Consider the following 18,303-nt stretch of genomic DNA (forward strand, 5'->3'; position numbering starts at 1 on the left):
AGGACTAGATGGCTTCACTACTGAATTCTACCGAACTTTCAAAGAAGAGCTAACACCAATTGCCAACAAACTTTTCCAAAAAATTGAAGAGGAGATTCTCCCTAACTCATTCTATGAGGCCAGCATTACTCAGATGCCAAAACCAGACAAGGATGCAACAAAAAAGAAAACTATAGACCAATATACCTGATGAACATAGACACAAAAATCCTCAAAAATACTAGCAAATCAAATCCAACAGCATACCACAAAGATAATACACCATGATCAAGTGGGATTCATCCCAGGGATGCAAGGATGGTTTGACATATGCAAATCAGTAAACAGCATCCATCACATTAACAGAATGAAGGACCAAAACCATATGATCTCTCAACTCATGCAGAAAAAGTGTTTAATAAAACTCAACATCCCTTCCTGATAAAAACTCTCAACAAACTAGGCAGAGAAGGCATACCTCACCATAATAAAGGACATGTATGACAAACCCACAGCTAACACCATACTGAATGGGGAAAAGCTGAAAGCCTTTCCTCTAAGAACTGGAACAAGACAAAGATGCCCACTTTCATGACTCTTATTCAATATAATACTGGAAATCCTAGCCAGAGTGATTAGGCAAGAGAAAGAAATATATGGCATCCAAATTGGAAAAGAGGAACTCAAACTGTCCCTCTTTGCTGATGATATGATCTGTGATCTTATATCTAGAAAAACCTAAAGACTCCACCAAAAAACTCTTTGTTGAGAAAATAATTCAGTAAAGTTACAGGATACAAAATTAACATACAAAAATCAGTAGTGTTATTAATAATAAACTAGCCAAGAGAGAAATAAGAAAGGTAATTCCATTTACAATAGTGACAAAAAAATATACCTAGGAGTAATTTAACCAAGGAGGTGAAAGATCTCTGCAAGGAAAACTACAAAGTACTGATAAAAGAAATTGAAGAGTACACAACCAAATGGAAAGACATCGCATCTCATGACTGGAAGAATTAGTATCATTAAAATGACCATACTCTTTAAAGCAATCTACAAATGCAATGCAATCTCTATTAAAATATCAACATCATTTTTTCACAGAATTAGACAAAGCAATTTTAAAATTTGTATAGAACCAGGAAAAAAAAAAACACCTGAATAGCCAAAGCAATCATGAGCAAAAAGAACAAAGCTAGACGCAGATATAGTAAACAAAACAGGATGGTATTTGTATAAAAACAAACACATAGACCAGTGCAACAGAATAGAGAATCCAGAAATAAGTTTGCATGTTTACAGACAACTGATTTTCAACAAAGGCACCAAGGTCATACATTGGGGAAAGGTCAGTCTCTCCAACAAATTGTACTAGTAAAATTGGAAATTCATATGCAGAAGAATGAAACTGGACCCCTATCTCTCACCATATAGAAAAATCAACTTAAAATAGATTAAGGACTTAAAGGTAAGATCTGAAACTATTAAAATACTAGAAAAAATATAGAGAAAACACTTCAGGACACTGGTCTAGGCAAAGATTTCATGGCTAAGACCTTGAAAGCACAGGCAACAAAAAGAAAAATAGACAAATGGGACTTTATTAGACTAAAAAACTTTGGCACAGCAAAGAAAACTATCAACAGAGTGAAGAAACAGCCTGTTATAAGGGAAAAAATATTTGCAAACTATTCATTTTTCTAGGGACTAATATCCAGAATATACAAGGAACTCAAATAACAATCAATCCCATTAAAAAGTGGGCAAAGGCTGGGTGTGGTGGCTCATACCTGTAATCCCAGCACTTTGGGAGGCCGAGGCAGGTGGATCACAAGGCCAGGAGATTGAGACCATCCTGGCTAACACAGTGAAACCCCATCTCTACTGAAAATACAAAAAATTAGCTGGGCATGATGGCATGCACCTGTAGTCCTGGCTACTCAGGAGGCTGAGGAAGAAGAATCACTTGAACCCAGGAGGCAGAGGTTGCAATAAGCCGAGATTGCACCACTGCACTCCAGCCTGGGCGACAGAGCAAGACTATGTCTCAAAAAAATAAAAAATAAGAAGTGGGCAAAGGACATGAAGAGCCACTTCTCAAAAGAAGACATACAAAATGCCCTCTGTCTCAAAAAAAAAAAAAAAAGTTACTTAAAGTCTGTGTCTAGTAAGTCTAACGTCTGTGCTGCCTCAGCGATGGTTTCTGTCAATTTATTTTTCCCACTACTTTCCTATTTCTTTGTATGCTTTGTGGGTTTTTGTTGTTGTTGAAAACTGGACATTTGACTATTATAATGTGTTATCTCTGGAAAACAAATATTTACATTCCCTAGAGTTTGCTGTTCTTGATTGTTGATGGCTTAACTTTTGTACAGCCAGGGTTTTTACCGAAATTTCCCTGAACATGGGGAACTTAAAAAACAAACAAACAAAAAACTTTTTCCAATCTTTGGGATCTGAGTTTTTGCAGGAGCACCCCTTTAACACTTAATAAGGCCATTTGAAATTCTTCCTCAGCATTCATTTCCTGGTTGCACTGAGTCTATATATCAACCAGTGGTGGAATCTTAGGCTGTTCTCAGTTCTGTGAACATGCATCCTGTCCCAGACATGTGTGTTGCTTTCTAAGTTGCCCTATATACAGAGCACTTTTGAATTTGAATGCCCTAATTTCCCAACAATTCTCTCTCCCTGGCTTTTACTCCCAGGCTTTAGGAAAGTTATTCTATGTACCAACTGTACTCTTCGGCCCCAGGCAGTTGCAGTTTGTTTCTTTGCCTTACAATGTTTAAACAACGCCTGCTGCTTTTCTACAGTGGGTTACAGTGTGAAAACAGAAATGAGCACTTTGTATCAGTTTTTCAGGTAACACCCAGGCAGGTTAGAATAGACATACCTAATAATTGTGTATAAAGTTGGCTCTGCTCTCTATAAACAAGGACCAGAGTCCCACCCTGGGAAGGTGGGCTGCTGTCGCTAAGACTGCTATTGAGTCAGGGAAGGGTTCATAAAGTTTTCTTTCCATTTTCAAGTTGCCTTAGAAAAAAAATTGGCTGGGCGTGTTGGCTTACCCTATAATCAGAGCACTTTGGGAGGCTAAGGCAGGAGGATTACGTGAGCCCAGGAATTCAAGACCAGCCTGGGCAATGTGATGAAACCTTGTCTCTAAAAACGTAAAAAACTTAAAAGGTAATAAATAATTTTTTTAAATGAGCATTTGCTTGGTTGCTGTAAATCTTTATCTATTTCCCAAAGTTCTGATAAAGTTGCTCTGACAATTTCTGGTTATTTGTTCAATATTTCTGTGGCGGTGTGAAAGTTTGTAGCTGCCTATTTCTCCATTTTGCTGATGTCCCTCTCTCCACAAATTCGGACATATTGCATCTTCATTATGCACACACACACACACACACACACACACACACACCTAAAAAAGTAATAATAATGTAATTATAGAGATGGAGAACAGGCTAGTAGTTCTCTGGGAATTACGGATGGGTAGAGAGGATGGGTGTTATCGATGTCAATGTTTCAATATATGCAATATATGTATGTACATATATACATACACAAACACATATATGTATACACACATAAACACATACACATATGTATACTTTTCATATATGTACACATACAGATGTTCCTCAGCTTAAGATGGGATTACGTTCAGACAAACCCATCATAAACTGAAACTATCTCAAATTGAAAATGTATTTAATCCACCTAACCTACCAAACATCATAGCCTACCCTAGCCTACCTTAAATGTGCTCAGAACACTTATATTAGCTTACAATTGGGCAAAATTGCCTAACACAAGCCTATTTTATCATAAAGTGTTTAATATCTTATGTGTTAACTTATTGGATAATTGTTGAAAGTGAAAACAGAATGGTTGTTTAGGTACTTGAAGTATGGTTTCTACTGAATGTGTATTGCTTTTCTTTTTGAGATGGAGTCTTGCTCTGTCGCCTGGGCTGGAGTGCAGTGGTGTGATTTCAGCTCAGTGCAACCTCCACCTCCTGGGTTCAAGTAATTCTCCTGCCTCAGCCTCCCCAGTAGCTGGGATTACAGGCACATGCCACTGCGCCAAGCTGAATTTTGTATAAAGATACTACTAAAAAGTAGAGACGGGGTTTCACCATGTTGCCCAGGCTGGTCTTGAATTCCTTATCTCAGATGATCCACCCACCTCGGCCTCCCAAAGTGCTGGGATTACAGGCATGAGCCACTGCGCCTGGCCAAATGTGTATTGCTTTTGCACGGTGGTAAAGTTTTAAAATTGTAGATCAAACCATTGTAAGCTGGGGACAGTCTATATACACCTACTTTTTATTTTGAAATAATTGTAGAGTCACCTGCAAGAGAAATGTACAGGGAAGTCACATGTACCCTTCTCTCAGTCTCCTGCAATGTTAACATCCTATGCAACTATAATACAGTATCACAACCAAAAAATTGGCATCAATATCACCCGTCCTTTCTACCCTTCCCTAATCCCCAGAGAATGACTAGCCTGTTCTCTATCTCAATAATTATGTTATTATTATTATTATTTTTAGACACAGGGGTCTTGCTATGTTGCCCAGGTTGGTCTTGAACTCCTGGGCTCAAGCGATCCACCTGACTCAGCCTCCCAAAGTGCAGGGAGTATGGGTGCGAGCCACCAAGCCCAGCCTATGTCTATAATTATGTTATTACATGATTGTTACATAAAGGCAATAATGTACTATGTATTCTTTTGAAAATTTTTTTTAACCCAGCATAATTTCCTAGAGATTTATCCAAGGTGTTGTATTGTTTTTTCATTGCTGATTAGTAGTCCATGGTATGTATGTATCGCAGTTTTAGCCATTTATTCATCAAAGGAGATTTGGGTAGTTTCCAGTTTTGGACTCATAAATACAGCTACTATGAACATTCTTCTACAAACTTCTGTGTGAAAATGTCATTTCTCTGTCTAAGGGTGCAAACGCTGAGTTGTACAGTAAGTACATCTTGTTTTCAAAGGAACTACCAAACTATTTTCCATAGTGGCTGTACCTTTCCTACCAACATGCATGTTGGTATTCATATCTAAGTGTGTGATCCATATCTAAGAAGACTATGTCTAACTCAATAACATAGGGATTTTCATCTAATAATTTTTTAATTTTAATTTTTAAATTCAGGTCTATGATTCATTTTGAGTTTTTTCATTTTTTTTTTGTATTGGCTGAAGGCCACAATAATCTTAGGGTCCCATGAAAATGCTTTAAATCTTTTCAAATAATAAGAACAAATTAAGTGCAATTGATGGCAGCAGCGGGCTGTCCACGGTGGTCGCTGTCATCAGGTCAGCTGCTGTGGGGAGGGTGCCAGGAGGAGGCAGAGCTGGGCTGGAGTAATGCTGTGCTCCACAGAGCCAGCAGGAGCCAGGGTAAACGAGAGCCCCCCCGCCAAGCCTGCCATGTTGGGTGCCACTGCAATGGGGCTGAGCTGAGCCACCTGCCAGCAGGGAGCAGCATGGTTGGGCACAGAGGGGTGGGCAGAGAGGGGCCCAGTAAGGACCTGGAGCTGCAAGGAGGCATGGCCAGGGCTGCCTGCATGCTGCTCCACAGAGTAGGCAGGTAGGAGTCCTACCCTCCCAGGCACAGGACCTGGGCATCTCTGCAGTCTGCACCCTTGGGGTCCTGGGAAAGTCCCCCTCCCCCCTCAGGCTTGGGGGGTGTCTGCTCCTGCTGCCTGGCCTCTCCCTGCCCCTGGTGCCTGCTCCAATCTCAGAGCAGGGTTGGGGCTGAGCCCAGGCACTGTTACAGTCTGGCCAGGTGTGTGCACACTTGGAGCAGAGCTGACACACCAGCCCCCTGCTGTCTTGGTCCTTTCCGGAATTTGGGCCCCAAGGAGCTCTGGGGGGAAGCCGAGGGGCGCCTGAGGGCAACCCAGCACTGGCCTACAGGTGCCCTTTTGCACAAGCAGCCTGGGCACCATGGATGGTGGCAGGAGGCAGATCGGCTCCTGGGTGGAAGAGGACAGGTTACTGGTGAAGCCCCACCTTCAGGCCAGGCTGCTAGTACTGCTGACTGGAGTGGGAACTTGTGGTGCCTTTTCCAGGCCCTCCCATGGCCGCCCACAGACCAATTGGCAGCACTTCCTTCCATCTGAGGCCCATAAAAGCCCTGGGCTCAGCCAGAGCACTGCAGATGATGAGACGACCAGCTGCAGAGGGGAGCTACCCTCTCTGCTGATAGCTGAACACTTGTCAGGATGACTAGCTGCAGAAGGAGCTACCCTCTTTGCTTCTAGAACTCAACACTTGTTGGGATGACTTGCCTAGCAGAGAGGAGCCATCCTCATCTCGCCACCTTGCAGGCGAAGAGGAGGAAAGAAGAGCTGTGGCCCTTCGGGGAGCTCAGACCTGGGAGCTCTTCAAGCCAGGGCTGTCACTCCCTCTTTGGAGCCCTTCGGTTCCTGGTATCTCCAAGCTTCCAGGCACCACCATGTTCCCTGGTGCCAGGAATGGAAGCTGCTTGCCTGTGCCTGGTCCAGCTGCAGCCTTGCAGAGAGCCAGCGTGCAAGCTGGCACCTAGAATTGCTCACCCTGCTGAGGCAGCCGGCATGTCTGACTGCACAGTTGGACTCCATGCTCACTCACACACCCCTCACCCCTCACCACTTCATGCAGTCTCCCTCGGCAGGGGAGGGATCCTGGTTGGTAGTGTGAGCCGAGCACAGCCTGCAAAGCCAAGTGGGCAGAGTGAGCCCAGCGGGCCTGAGCAAAACTTGGACAAAGGCACCACTGGCCACAGAGGTTTCCAGCCAAAAACCAACACCCCAAAGATCCACTAACATAATCAGTTGGGATTACATTTGTATTTATAGCAACACAGTTTTAAAACATAATTTTTTGGGCTTGGTGGCCTGTGCCTATAATCCCAGCTATTGGGAAGCTGAGGTGGGAGGATCACTTGAGGTCAGGAGGTCTAGACCAGCCTGGGCAACATATGGAGACCCTCTCTTTAAAAAAAAAATGAAATATAGGCCAAACACAGTGGCTCACGCCTGTAATCTCAGCACTTTGGGAAGCTGAGGCAGGCAGATCACCTGAGGTCAGGAGTTCGAGACCAGCCTGGCTAACATGGTGAAACCCTGTTTCTACTAAAAATACAAAAAATTAGCTGGGTGTGGTGGTGCGTGCCTGTAATCCCAGCTACTTGGGAGGCTGAGGCAGGAGAATCATTTGAACCTGGGAGGCAGAGGTTGCAGTGAGCCGAGATTGTGCCATTGCACTCCAGCTTGGGCAACAAGAGTGAAACCCTGTATCAAAAGAAAAAAAAGAAATATAGTTTTTTTTTTGGCAGGATGTGGTGGCTGGCTCACGCCTGTAATCCCAGCACTTCGGGAGGCCGAGGCGGGCAGATCACTTGAGGTCAGGAGTTTGAGACATAACAAGCCTCTTTTCATAACAAGCCTCTTTCAATCACACCTAATGAGGTGACATGGAGTGGGGCCCCTAAATGGCTTTAGGATGGGTGCTGGTCCCCACAAAATTAGAAGGTGGGGCTGGGGATGGCAAGACCCTGTCTCTACTAAAAATACAAAAATTAGCCAGGCGTGGTAGTGCACACCTATAATCACAGCTACTAGGGAGGCTGAGGTAGGAGAATTGCTTGAACCCAGGGGACGCAGTTGCAGTGAGCCGAGATGGCACCACTGCACTCCAGCCTGGACGACAGAGTGAGACTCTGTCTCAACAAAAAAGAAACAAAAAGAGCAAATATAATTAAATTTTTTAATAGAAGAATGTACCTCTGATGTTCTTCCTGACACTAAATACATGGTGACTTTCCACACCAATTCTTCAGTTCTCTGTCAGCAACTGGGTGGCCTACAAGTCATTTCAATTCTGACGTCAACTCCAGGAGTTAGTTCAGATCCCACAAATTAATGGCTCAGTCCCACAAGGATACCCTCCTTCAGACACCAGTCACAAGTTCCTTAGGCCACCTGCACTCCGACTGACCAGCTGTGAAGTCAAGGCTTCCTATAATTCCTTCCTCATGGTGAATAATTCACTAGAATGACTTACAGAACTGAGGAAAATGTGTTTCTTACATTTACTAGTTTATTATGAAGGATGCCACTCAAATAACTGAATGGAAGAGATGCACAGGGCAATGTAAAGGGGGACTATGCAGAGCTTCCGTGCCCTGTTGCTCTTCCCCAGAGTACTCTCATGTGTTTGCCAGTGCAGAACCTCTTCTATCTCTTGCTGAAGAATTTATGACTCAATCACCAGCCCCTTCTTCTCCCTGGAGGTAGGGCATGGGGTGAGGCTGAAAGTTCCCACTTTTCAATTATTTTGGGGGTGGAAGGAGGAGGTCTCTCTCTGTTACCCAGCCTGGTGTTCAATGGTGTGAACACAGCCTACTGCAGCCTTGACTTCCTGTGCTCAAGCGATCCTCCCACCTTGGCCTCCCAAAGTACTGGGATTACAGGTGTGAGCCACCATACCCAGCCCCCTTCTAATTTTGCGGGGACCAGCACCCATCCTGAAGCCATCTAGGGGCCCCACTCCATGTCACCTCATTAGGTGTGATTGAAAGAGGCTTGTTATGAAAAACAAAAGATACTCCTGTTAGAAAATTCCATGTGTTTTAGGAGCTCTGTCTCAGGAACGAGGGACAAAGCCCAAATACAGTTGATCTTTGCACAACCAGGGGATTAGGGGAGCTGACCCTTCACACAGTAGAAAATTTATGCGTAACTTTCACTCCCCAAAAACTTAATTATTAATAGCTTACTGTTGACAAGAAGCCTTACCAATAACATAAACAATTAGTACATACATTGTATATTATATGTGTTATGTATTGCATTCTTAGAGTAAGCTAGAGAAAAGAAAATGTGATTACAAAAGTCATACGGAAGATTGTTCATTAAGCAGATGTGGATCATTATAAAGATCTTCATCCTTGTCTTCACATTGAGTAGGCTGAGATGGAGGAGAAAGACCAGGGGTTGGTCTTGCTGTTTCAGAGGTGTCACAGGCAGGGGAAAAAGCCACCTATGAGTGGATCTGCGCAGTTCAAACTCGTGTTGTTCAAGCGTCAACTGTATATACATTTACTGTAGCACAGAAACCAAGAAAGCAAAAGTGCCTAGGGCCATGGAAGTCATAACGTGGCCCTTTGAGTTAGGCAGTTTTACCAGCAGTTTTGAGACTATGGCAGCTTGGAATGGGTCCAAAAATAAGCATCAATGGATGATGGTAGTGGAGATGCAGTGAAATGAACTGGCTTGGGCTTTGATTTAGAGTCAGTTGGACCGGCTGATGGATTCATTTGAGAGGTGAATGAAAGAGAAATCAGGATGTCTTTACAGCTTTTAAAATTTGAGGCCAGTTATGGTGGCTTACACCTGTAATCCCTGCACTTTGGGAGGCCAAGGTGGGTGGATCGCTTGAGCTCAGGAGTTCAAGACCAGCCTGGGCAAAATGATGAAACCCTGTCTCTACAAAATATACAAAAATTAGCTGGACATGGTGGTGGACACCTGTAATCCCAGCTACTTAGGAGGCTGAGGCAAGAGAATCACTTGAACCCTGGAGGTGGAGGTTGCAGTGAGCCAAGATTGTGCCATTGCACTCCAGCCTGGGTAAAAGAACAAGACTGTGTCTCAAAAAAAAAAAAAAAGAAAGAAAAAGAAAAAAGAAAAATAAATAAAATTCGAAACCTTGCTGGCTCTCTTTTAATAGGTTTTCTTTTTCAATATTTAAGGAATTTTTTTTTTCTTTTAAGCTGCTGATAGCTTACAGCAATTTGGTAAGGCATACTTTTGCAACCAAAAATTCAAAGATTTGCTTTTCCTTCCTACCTAATTCCTCCAAAATCTGGAAACTATTCATGAAGATTCTTATTTTTATGACAATATGGTTATTTGCATAAGTTCAATAAGAAGCTCTTCTCTTCAACAAAATACAACTGGAAATATTGGTTATATTACCAAAGCTTTGACTGCAATGTCATATTGTATTAATCTGTTCTCACCCTGCTATGAAGACATACCTGAGACTGGGTAATTTATAAAGAAAAGAGGTTTAATTGACTCACAGTTCCACATGACTGGGAATGCCTCAGGAAACTTACAATCATGGTGGAAGGTACCTCTTCACAGGGTGGCAGGAGAGAGAATGGTTGCCGAGCAAAGGGGGAAGCCCCTTATAAAACCATCAGATCTCGTGAGAACTCACTATTACAAGCACAGCATGGCGGAATTCCCCCCTCCCCCACTGCCAGTGCTGTTCATTCATTCATTCATTATCAATTGAATTGATGCCGATTCAATTATATCCACCTAGTCCTGCCCTTGACACTTGGGGATTATTACAATTCAAGGTGACATTTGGTTGGGGACACAGACCCAAACCATATCATATATATATATATATATATATATTCATATATATATTCATATATGTATATGAATATATATATATGAATATATATATAGCAATGTCATATTTTAAAATGTGCATGGAATCATAGAATGCCAATTTTCAAGTGTTCTCAGCTTTATAGTGAATAAAAGTTGTCACTTCCAGGCAGGCCCAGAAGCCTCAAGATATTAGATATTGCAGGCAAAGTGTGATGTCTGCCTTGGTTTGACTTCCTAACATCAAGAGGTTTTTAAAAGTCCAGATTTGTTGTCACAATTTCCAGCAAAATAAATTTAAAAGAAGCCTATGTGGTTATTCTTGCCGCACTTATGTAAATAATCAGGTCAAGTTTGAAACTAAATTAATTTTAAAAATAAATTGGTCTTACCATGATTATCTTTGGTAGAAATGGGAATGACTGTAGAGAGAAAAATTATGTTTCTGAAGAAAACCATAGTACACCTGTTACTAGATTGCAGCTTTGTTCATTGTTTTTGAGTTTTTATCATCTATCTATAGACTAGCCTGAATCCTGAGTTCTTATTGCCTTCAATATCTGACTGCAATTCTCCAACCATGAACAAAAACTGCTAAGCTGAACAACTCGATATAAATTTCAAGGGACAAGTCCCATGCTTGATGAGGGAGCCACATAGAGAGTTTAGCAGAACACCTGATGCCACAGCCGGAGACATTTAAACTGCAAACCAGGATGAGAAATTGCTGACATCATGTTGTGGACAGCGTTTTCCAAGACTGTCAGAATAAGACTCGCTACCATAATAAGACTCCTTCCCTTCTTAATTTTTTCTTGCTTATGCCCACCTCTTCCACTTGGCAGGATAATGCTGTAGTTAAAATTTCACAATTAGTAGTTTTTGTGGGTAAGTTGATAAAGGGTCAAACCCAAACATTTACAGGACCCAAGAGAGCTTTTATTCCACCTAGTGGGTAACTTTAGCAACATCCCTAATGCAACTGTTTGTTCAAATTTTACTAGTGGCCTCTTTTGTAGAGTTAGCACTCTTTGCTTTAATTTAACCCATTTCTGAGATGCTAGATGATAGAATTGCTACGTACTAACCAAACGGGGAAATCTGTGCTGTTGCTGACACTTCTTGTTGTACATAAATAATCTGGTATTGTAGAGACTCAGTTTCAAAAAGTTAGCAGGCTACTTGGTTAAAACAGGTAGATTTCTTATCTGGCTCATTCTTTGATCTATTTGATTTTAGTTGGTTTGGTTTATGGCAACCCTAGCTAAGAAGCATACTCCGAACTCTTGGTATTGTCCTCCTGATAGTCACAATTCTCAATTATGTTCTCTCAAAAAGTTTTAAATATTTGCATACAGCCAATTGTTGAATGTCAAATGGTCTCTCTTCAGCTGCAATGACAGAAATACAAAATCACGAGGACACTGTAATCTATAAATGATGTGTTGAGACTGGAAACACAGAATGATGTTAAATGAGGGTAGTGCTAATGCCCTCAGTCTTAGTCACAATTTCACCTAGGTTGTTAAATAAAAATCATGGGATGCCATTGTTTTGAACCAAATTCCTGCATCAGGCCTCCAGATCAGACTAAAAATCAAAATGGTGTCACCCATGTTCACCAAAACAAAACTGAGTTATCTGGTTTTCCAAAAAATGGTAAGAGAGATAGCCAATTTTCCAAACAGAACAGTTTCAATCTTTAACAGGCATGATAATGAAATTTCCTGTTTTAATCCTTAAAATAGAATACCTGAAGTAACCCAATGTTAACCAATCAGTTTTCTTTCTACTGTTCTGTCTCCACATCTCCACCTTAAAGAAAAGTGACTTTGATATAACCAATCTGCTTTTTGTTGTTTCTGCCTTCTTCAGTCTATTTTCTGTCTCTAAAGTTAACATCCTCTGCTTGATTCATTGCAACATTTATTCTATTCTGTGGAATGAAATGTTGTCCAATTCTAGGATTGCAGTAATGCCAATGAGATCTTTAATCTCAATTTGTTTTACTTTTGTTTCTTGACAATGGAGAGGTTTAGGCTAGAGAGCATTTTCAAAGTCATGAGCATATAGACTTCAAGTCAACCAGTTAGATGAGATCACCTGGTGATAAAATAGAGAAGAATGCAAGGACCGAGCCCTGGAGCAGTCCAACATTTAAAGATTGAGCCAAAGAGGAGAAACCAGCATATCAAAAAGGAGGCCCAGTGAGGGAACAGGACTATCCGTGACGTGTAGGTAAGTTCAGGGGGAAAAGTGTTTCAAATCAAAGGAACCATGTCAATTATTCGCGATTCTACAGAGAGGTCAATTGAGATATGGATAGAGAATTGGCAATTGCCTTTGGAAACAAGATCATTAGTAATCTTGATAAGTGATACAGATGATGGAAGCCAAAGCTCGATCAGGGTAGACTGAGAAGTGAATGTGAAGTGAGAGGTAGGAACAAGTACTATTGGAGAGATCTTAAAAAACCTTTCTAAGAATTTATGAAGATAGCAGAAAAATAGGGCAGTTCCTAGAGGCGATTTTGGAGTCAAAGGAAGTTTATTTTAGATGGGAGAAATTTCAATATATTTATATGCTGATAGGAGCAATTCAATTGAGAGGGAAAAAACTAACGATGCTGGAGGGTAGGTAATTGTAAGAGTAAAATCCTTAGGAATGTGCGTGAAAAAAATCCGGTCACTGGTAAAGGGACTGGCCTTCCTAGGCACAGGGACACTTCATTCATAGCAACCCAAATGTTACTATGCAGATAAGGGTGGTTTTGATGGTGAGAAGATAAGGGAGTTTGTTTCTGATATCTTTCATTTTTTCCATGAGGTATGAGGCAAAGTTGATTAGTAAAAGTGGGGGTTGGGGAGGAGGTATATAGAAGGCTTTTAGTAGAGACGAAAAGGAATGAAATAATCCTTCCATCAAGTCTACTTAAATGTCAATTTAGTGGATAAAACCCTCCCAGAATTAAGTACATCTCCCAAACCCTTTTTCTCTCTCAATGACCTTTTGCTCCTTTCTGGTACTCACTAACATTTGCAATTGTATCTTTGTTCGTTCACTTCTCTGATTCCCCATTAGAGAACTACAGAAGGGCACGGACTTTGATTTCTAAATGTATATTTAGCCGTTAGCACAAGGCAAGCAGATGGTCACTAAATAAATACTTTTTTAAACAAAAATGTTAATGAACACCTTCAAAATTTTGTCTTACGCCACCTCGTTAAAATACTTGTTTGTGCAAGTCACTTTTCCTCTCTGAGCTTTCGTTTCTGAATCTATACCATGGGAATTATCTCTTCCTTGCCTACCTCCCCTCGTTATCAAGAGGATCTGAGCCAATAATGATAGAAATGCTTCATTAAGGGCCCCTTAAATGTAATGGATTTCTATTTTTAGCCCACTGGTAGCCTCGCAGGTAGCAGGTGCTGAAAAAGCCTTGCTTATTGGGGGTTGGGGGACAGCATTGTTTCTGTGACCGTAGGCGTCGAAGCTATGCAGAAGCGTTCCGCGGACCGCAGAGAGATGGGGCTCAGGCCAGCATCCCTCTCGCTCCGGCCCTTCCCGGGAGGAGCTGGCCGAGCTAGGATGGGGGGCAGGGAGACCGAGGGGGCAGTAACTGTCAAACCTCGCCGCTTGGCGCCATTATTTAAATGGAACGTGCCTGTCTCGCAGCTGTACGTGCCCGGGGCGGGGCTTCGAGCGCCCAGAGCGGGGCGGAGGCCAGAGGCGGGCTGGGAAGGTGGAGGGGCGGACCGGGGCGGGGCCAGGCCGGCTAGAGGGGCGGGTCTAGCGGCGGCCCCCGGCGAAGTTCACTGCGCTTGCGCTGACAGACGCAAGATGGCGGACAGTGCGGAACTAAAGGTAAAGCGCAGCTCGAATTCACTTCTAATATTCGGCCGCGGAGACGGCGCCGCTGGTGCCAGGGGGGATGGGTCCGACCCTGGGGGGCCGCTCGGGCCTGACTCCACCCGGGCCTGGAGTTGTAGGGAGAGAGGCGCGCCCGGTCTCAGCAGAGGGGGCCCGCCTGCGGTGGGCCGCGGGCCCCGGGTGCCTCGGGGGCGCTGACGGGTCGTCCCCGGCGTGTTATTGTTGTGGGCGCCTCTGGCGGGGGTGGCGGGGGAAGAGATAGGGAGTCGGGAGGTAGGGGCTGCAGCTGTCTCATGGGCTCGGCTTTTTCACCTTCCAGTTAGCCTCCCCGCCCCCCATGGGGAGCTGGGGCTGGGGGCAGGGTGCTCTTGTAGGGGGGATTGGGAAAGCTCCCCGTGGCCGCTTCCTCTTCCTCCTTTGCAGTCCCGGGCTCCTGTCAGGCGCTCTTCTCAGACCCCCGGGAACTTGGCTTCGGCCGCCCCGCCCCTCCGTGGATCCCAGTAGCCCCCGCCCCGGACTCGGCTTTCCCCGGCTGCTCGCTTGTCAGGAAGCGCCTGGGGTGCCCCGCTTGTGGGAAGCGCGATCCCGGGGCGATAGGGTGGGGATCTGGGGGAGAAGCTCTGGTAAAGTTTAGCGAGCCCCGGGCCGGCGTTGGGGTTCGGCTGAGAGGTAGTGAGGGGGAGTCAGCCTGGGCGGGACGTTACTCTTTCTCTCTGATTCCGTGCAGCCGAGGGGAGAAACCCCCTCGAAGAGTGTGTCTTTGGAAGCAGTGTTGGGAGGGGGGGATGCAGCTACCTCTCTCCCTTCTTTTGCCTTAGCTGGTGTGGCGGGTGAGAGGAGCCTTTGGGGGTCTCTGCACACACCATGATGGCGATGCTGTAGCTGATGGAGGTGAATGGTTCGTGTTTATATCCCCCCATTGCCTTTTGTTTGTAGGGACATCTTGCTGGCCATGTTGATTTGAACGAAATTCTCCCCTCATGCTACTCCAACCCCCGATAAATAGAACGTTCCTCTTAACTGTACCAATTACTCACGCCTCACGAAATTAGATGAAAGGGTGCCCCCTTTCCCCCGCTTTTCTCCCACCCCAATCTTTACCTGATGATGGCTTCTTTACCGTAGCAGATATACCACTACACAAGCAGTTGGGGGAGGGGGGGTGGAACCCTTATGACTGGATTGTGACAAATGGGGCTCCGCTTGAATAATTTTGGTTTAGTAGCAGGCAGTTCTTAACTAACGCGTATTATTTCGAGGCTCTGAACGCGATCTTCTCTGTGGCTTCCTGTGTGTGTGAACCCAGCAGCTGGTTATGTCTCGACCCAGAGAACTGACATCTCTGTCAGAGAGGAGATGGGGATATACAATTGTAAATCTTTGGGGAGAGTGTTCTTTTTATAATAAATAAAAATTATTTAATTTTTTCCCCGTTATAATGAAACGACAACTTCTAGAACAACCAAATGCCAGATTTGATTCTGTAGAGTTTTTCCTGTGGAATATCCTCACCGAAAGAGCTTTTCTCCTAATAACTTCACAATGTTTACACTCCAAGATTCGTATATTAAGGTATTGGCTTTGAGTGTCATTCTTTTAAAATGTACTTCTAATTACAAATTTACTGAAGGGAGAGCAGATTTACAATGGATGGTTTTGATTTTTCCCCAGTTTCAAACTATTGACTGAAATGAGAAAGCCTTAGGAATTTGAATATTTGGAGATAATTAACCCTTGAAATAAAAAAAGCACACAACTTTAAGACATGTTTTCTATAATTTTTCTCTTAGAGTCACCATGTTGCTGTGATCTTTGCCTTCTAATATTTATTTTGTTAGGAGTTCTTTTGAATGATAGCTAATCAGTTGTTATACATGGACCATAGAATAAAGCTGAAAAGCTTGTGCAGACTATATTGTCACTCTTGATGCTGTCCAAAGAAACTAGTATGGAAAGCACATGCTGAGAGATTTCCTTCTTTGTTCTTTCTCATTTTAAGAAAGTGCCTTTGGGGATAGATCAGATCCCTGGTGTGAGTCTTGTTAGGTAAAGTTTCTCTTTACGAAAATGAACCAGTATCAGATAAACACCAAACACTTGAAGAAATGTTATTTTTCTAAAATTAATCTCGTTTTTTGTGCTCTCCCAAATCTACTAGAGTTTTTCCAGAGGAAGTTTTTTTTTTCTACTCTTATGTTCCTGTTGTATAATTTTTCAAATTATAATAACTGTTTTGACATGTTGGTATGTCATTGTGTGTGTCTGAGACTTTGAGGAGCTGTGTGATAAACTGCTTAGCTGGTGATAGCGGCGTTAAAAAAATTTGGTTAATACTTTATTGTGGTTAGATATGCTGTTCTTTTTTTGAGGGGTGGAGGAGGTGATCTCAGGAACGCCTACCATAGTTATTTGAGAATGTGTTAAAAAAAAAGAGAATGTGTATATATAATTTTCTGTGCAGTAAGGTTTGGCAGATACTCCTTTTGGAAATGATATTTTCTGAAGGCTTTTTGTTTGTGATTTTTTGTAGGTAAATATCAAACATTCCTAATATGATAGGAAAAATCAGAGTAAGAAGAAAAAAATCTAGATTTTTTTGAAATTTTAAATGGGAATAGAGTACTTCAACTGTGAAGCTTTACATAAAATTCAGTGACTTTTCATTATTTTAGGTTTCAGCCCCATACTTCATTTTGCTGTGGATTGTATTCATAATTATTTTCCTCATGGCTTTTTTAGTGAGTCCTTTTAAATCTATAAGAAATGTGCAAAGATCAGATGGGAAAAACAGATAGATCTTTATCCCCTGTAGGAATTGTGCAAGCTGCAACACTTCAAGATATTGCCAATAAAAATTAGACTGTGAGTCATACATATCAAAATGAATTCTCTATGCACATTTGCTTATGAAAGGTTTAATTTTTCATTAGGGGAGTACCCATAAATGTCATTTTTAAGAATGTGGAGGGTATTTTGTCATCTTTAGGAACTTAGAAGCAGGAGGGTGTGATGGCCAGATGATCTTGGTAGTTAATAAGCTGACAGCTTCATGCAACTCCTCTTAAAGTAATTAAAAAAAAATATGTGTTTTTTTGGAGTAAAACTCAAACCAAGTTATAGTGCCATTTTAATTTACAGGAAGAAGAGCGGGAGAGAAGAAGTCCATCAGCATTTTAGTGGAGTAAATAATGAAATTAAATGGGAAGAGAAACCATAATTATAAAAGTTCCTATGAGTGCGTCAGTGAATTCTATTGTTATTTTCTGCCTCTTTATTTTCAAGAAATAGCTACTTAATTTTGATCCTTACGCTGTAATTTGTCTGCTTTTATTTCAGATAGAGTCAAGTACATCTGACAGTTTATTCATGGATTTGATTTGAATCTCTAACTTGCTTTTGTCAAGTGCCACATTTAGATGGCTTTTGTTTTATGTCATTATTTTTATGAACAGTATTTTAAAAACTCTACAGTATAGTTTATAAAATACTACGTATAGTTTCTAAGTATTTCATATGATTGTTTTGAAATACCTCCTTCTTTTCATCCACCGTTTTCTCCTGGGCGATCCCATTGTCTTTTTCTTCAAAGAGTCTCTTGTAATCCCTGTTGATTGCGGTAGTGCTTAGTGGCGAGTCCATAGCTGATTAACCTTGGGTTTCTCCTGGTGAACTCCATCAGCATGCTGCTCCAGGGTTCTTGCTGAGGCTTTTGAATTTAGTGTAATTTGTACCCTTTCTTGCTGGTAACCAGGGATAAGAAAATAAATGGCCAATGGTTGTAGCGGGAACTGAGAAAAAGTATCCAAGTCTCAGAAAAACTGGGTGTTTATGATGAGATGTAGCCTTTCAAAACAACAACCAAAAATGGATTCATTACTTCATAGAATTGATTGTGGTGTTTTCCGAAGTGTTTGACTCTGGCATGAAGCATCTTGCTTTTTTAATGTTTGAATAATAATATCTTATATAGTACTTTGCAGTTCATAATATATTGCATTATCTCTTTTGATCTTTCCAACAGTTCTTTGAGGTAGGA

General features: G+C 42.3%; 1 protein-coding gene across 2 annotated transcripts in view; it reads left to right on the top strand.

The window, feature by feature from the left end:
- Window positions 1-14,128: 14,128 nt before the first annotated feature.
- Window positions 14,129-18,303, top strand: part of PIAS1 (protein inhibitor of activated STAT 1) — a 134,325-nt gene continuing 130,150 nt past the window's right edge. The window contains exon 1 of one of the 2 annotated variants that reach the window (XM_034939007.3): window positions 14,129-14,261. In XM_034939007.3, coding sequence (XP_034794898.1) covers window positions 14,238-14,261 — 24 coding nt within the window. In that variant the 5' untranslated portion in view covers window positions 14,129-14,237. Of the gene's footprint in view, window positions 14,262-14,370; window positions 15,159-18,303 lie in introns of those variants that run through there. The other variant, XM_034939008.3, reaches the window with a different exon arrangement.

This window comes from Pan paniscus, chromosome 16 (genome assembly GCF_029289425.2).
Source record: "Pan paniscus chromosome 16, NHGRI_mPanPan1-v2.0_pri, whole genome shotgun sequence".
Taxonomy (NCBI): domain Eukaryota; kingdom Metazoa; phylum Chordata; class Mammalia; order Primates; family Hominidae; genus Pan; species Pan paniscus.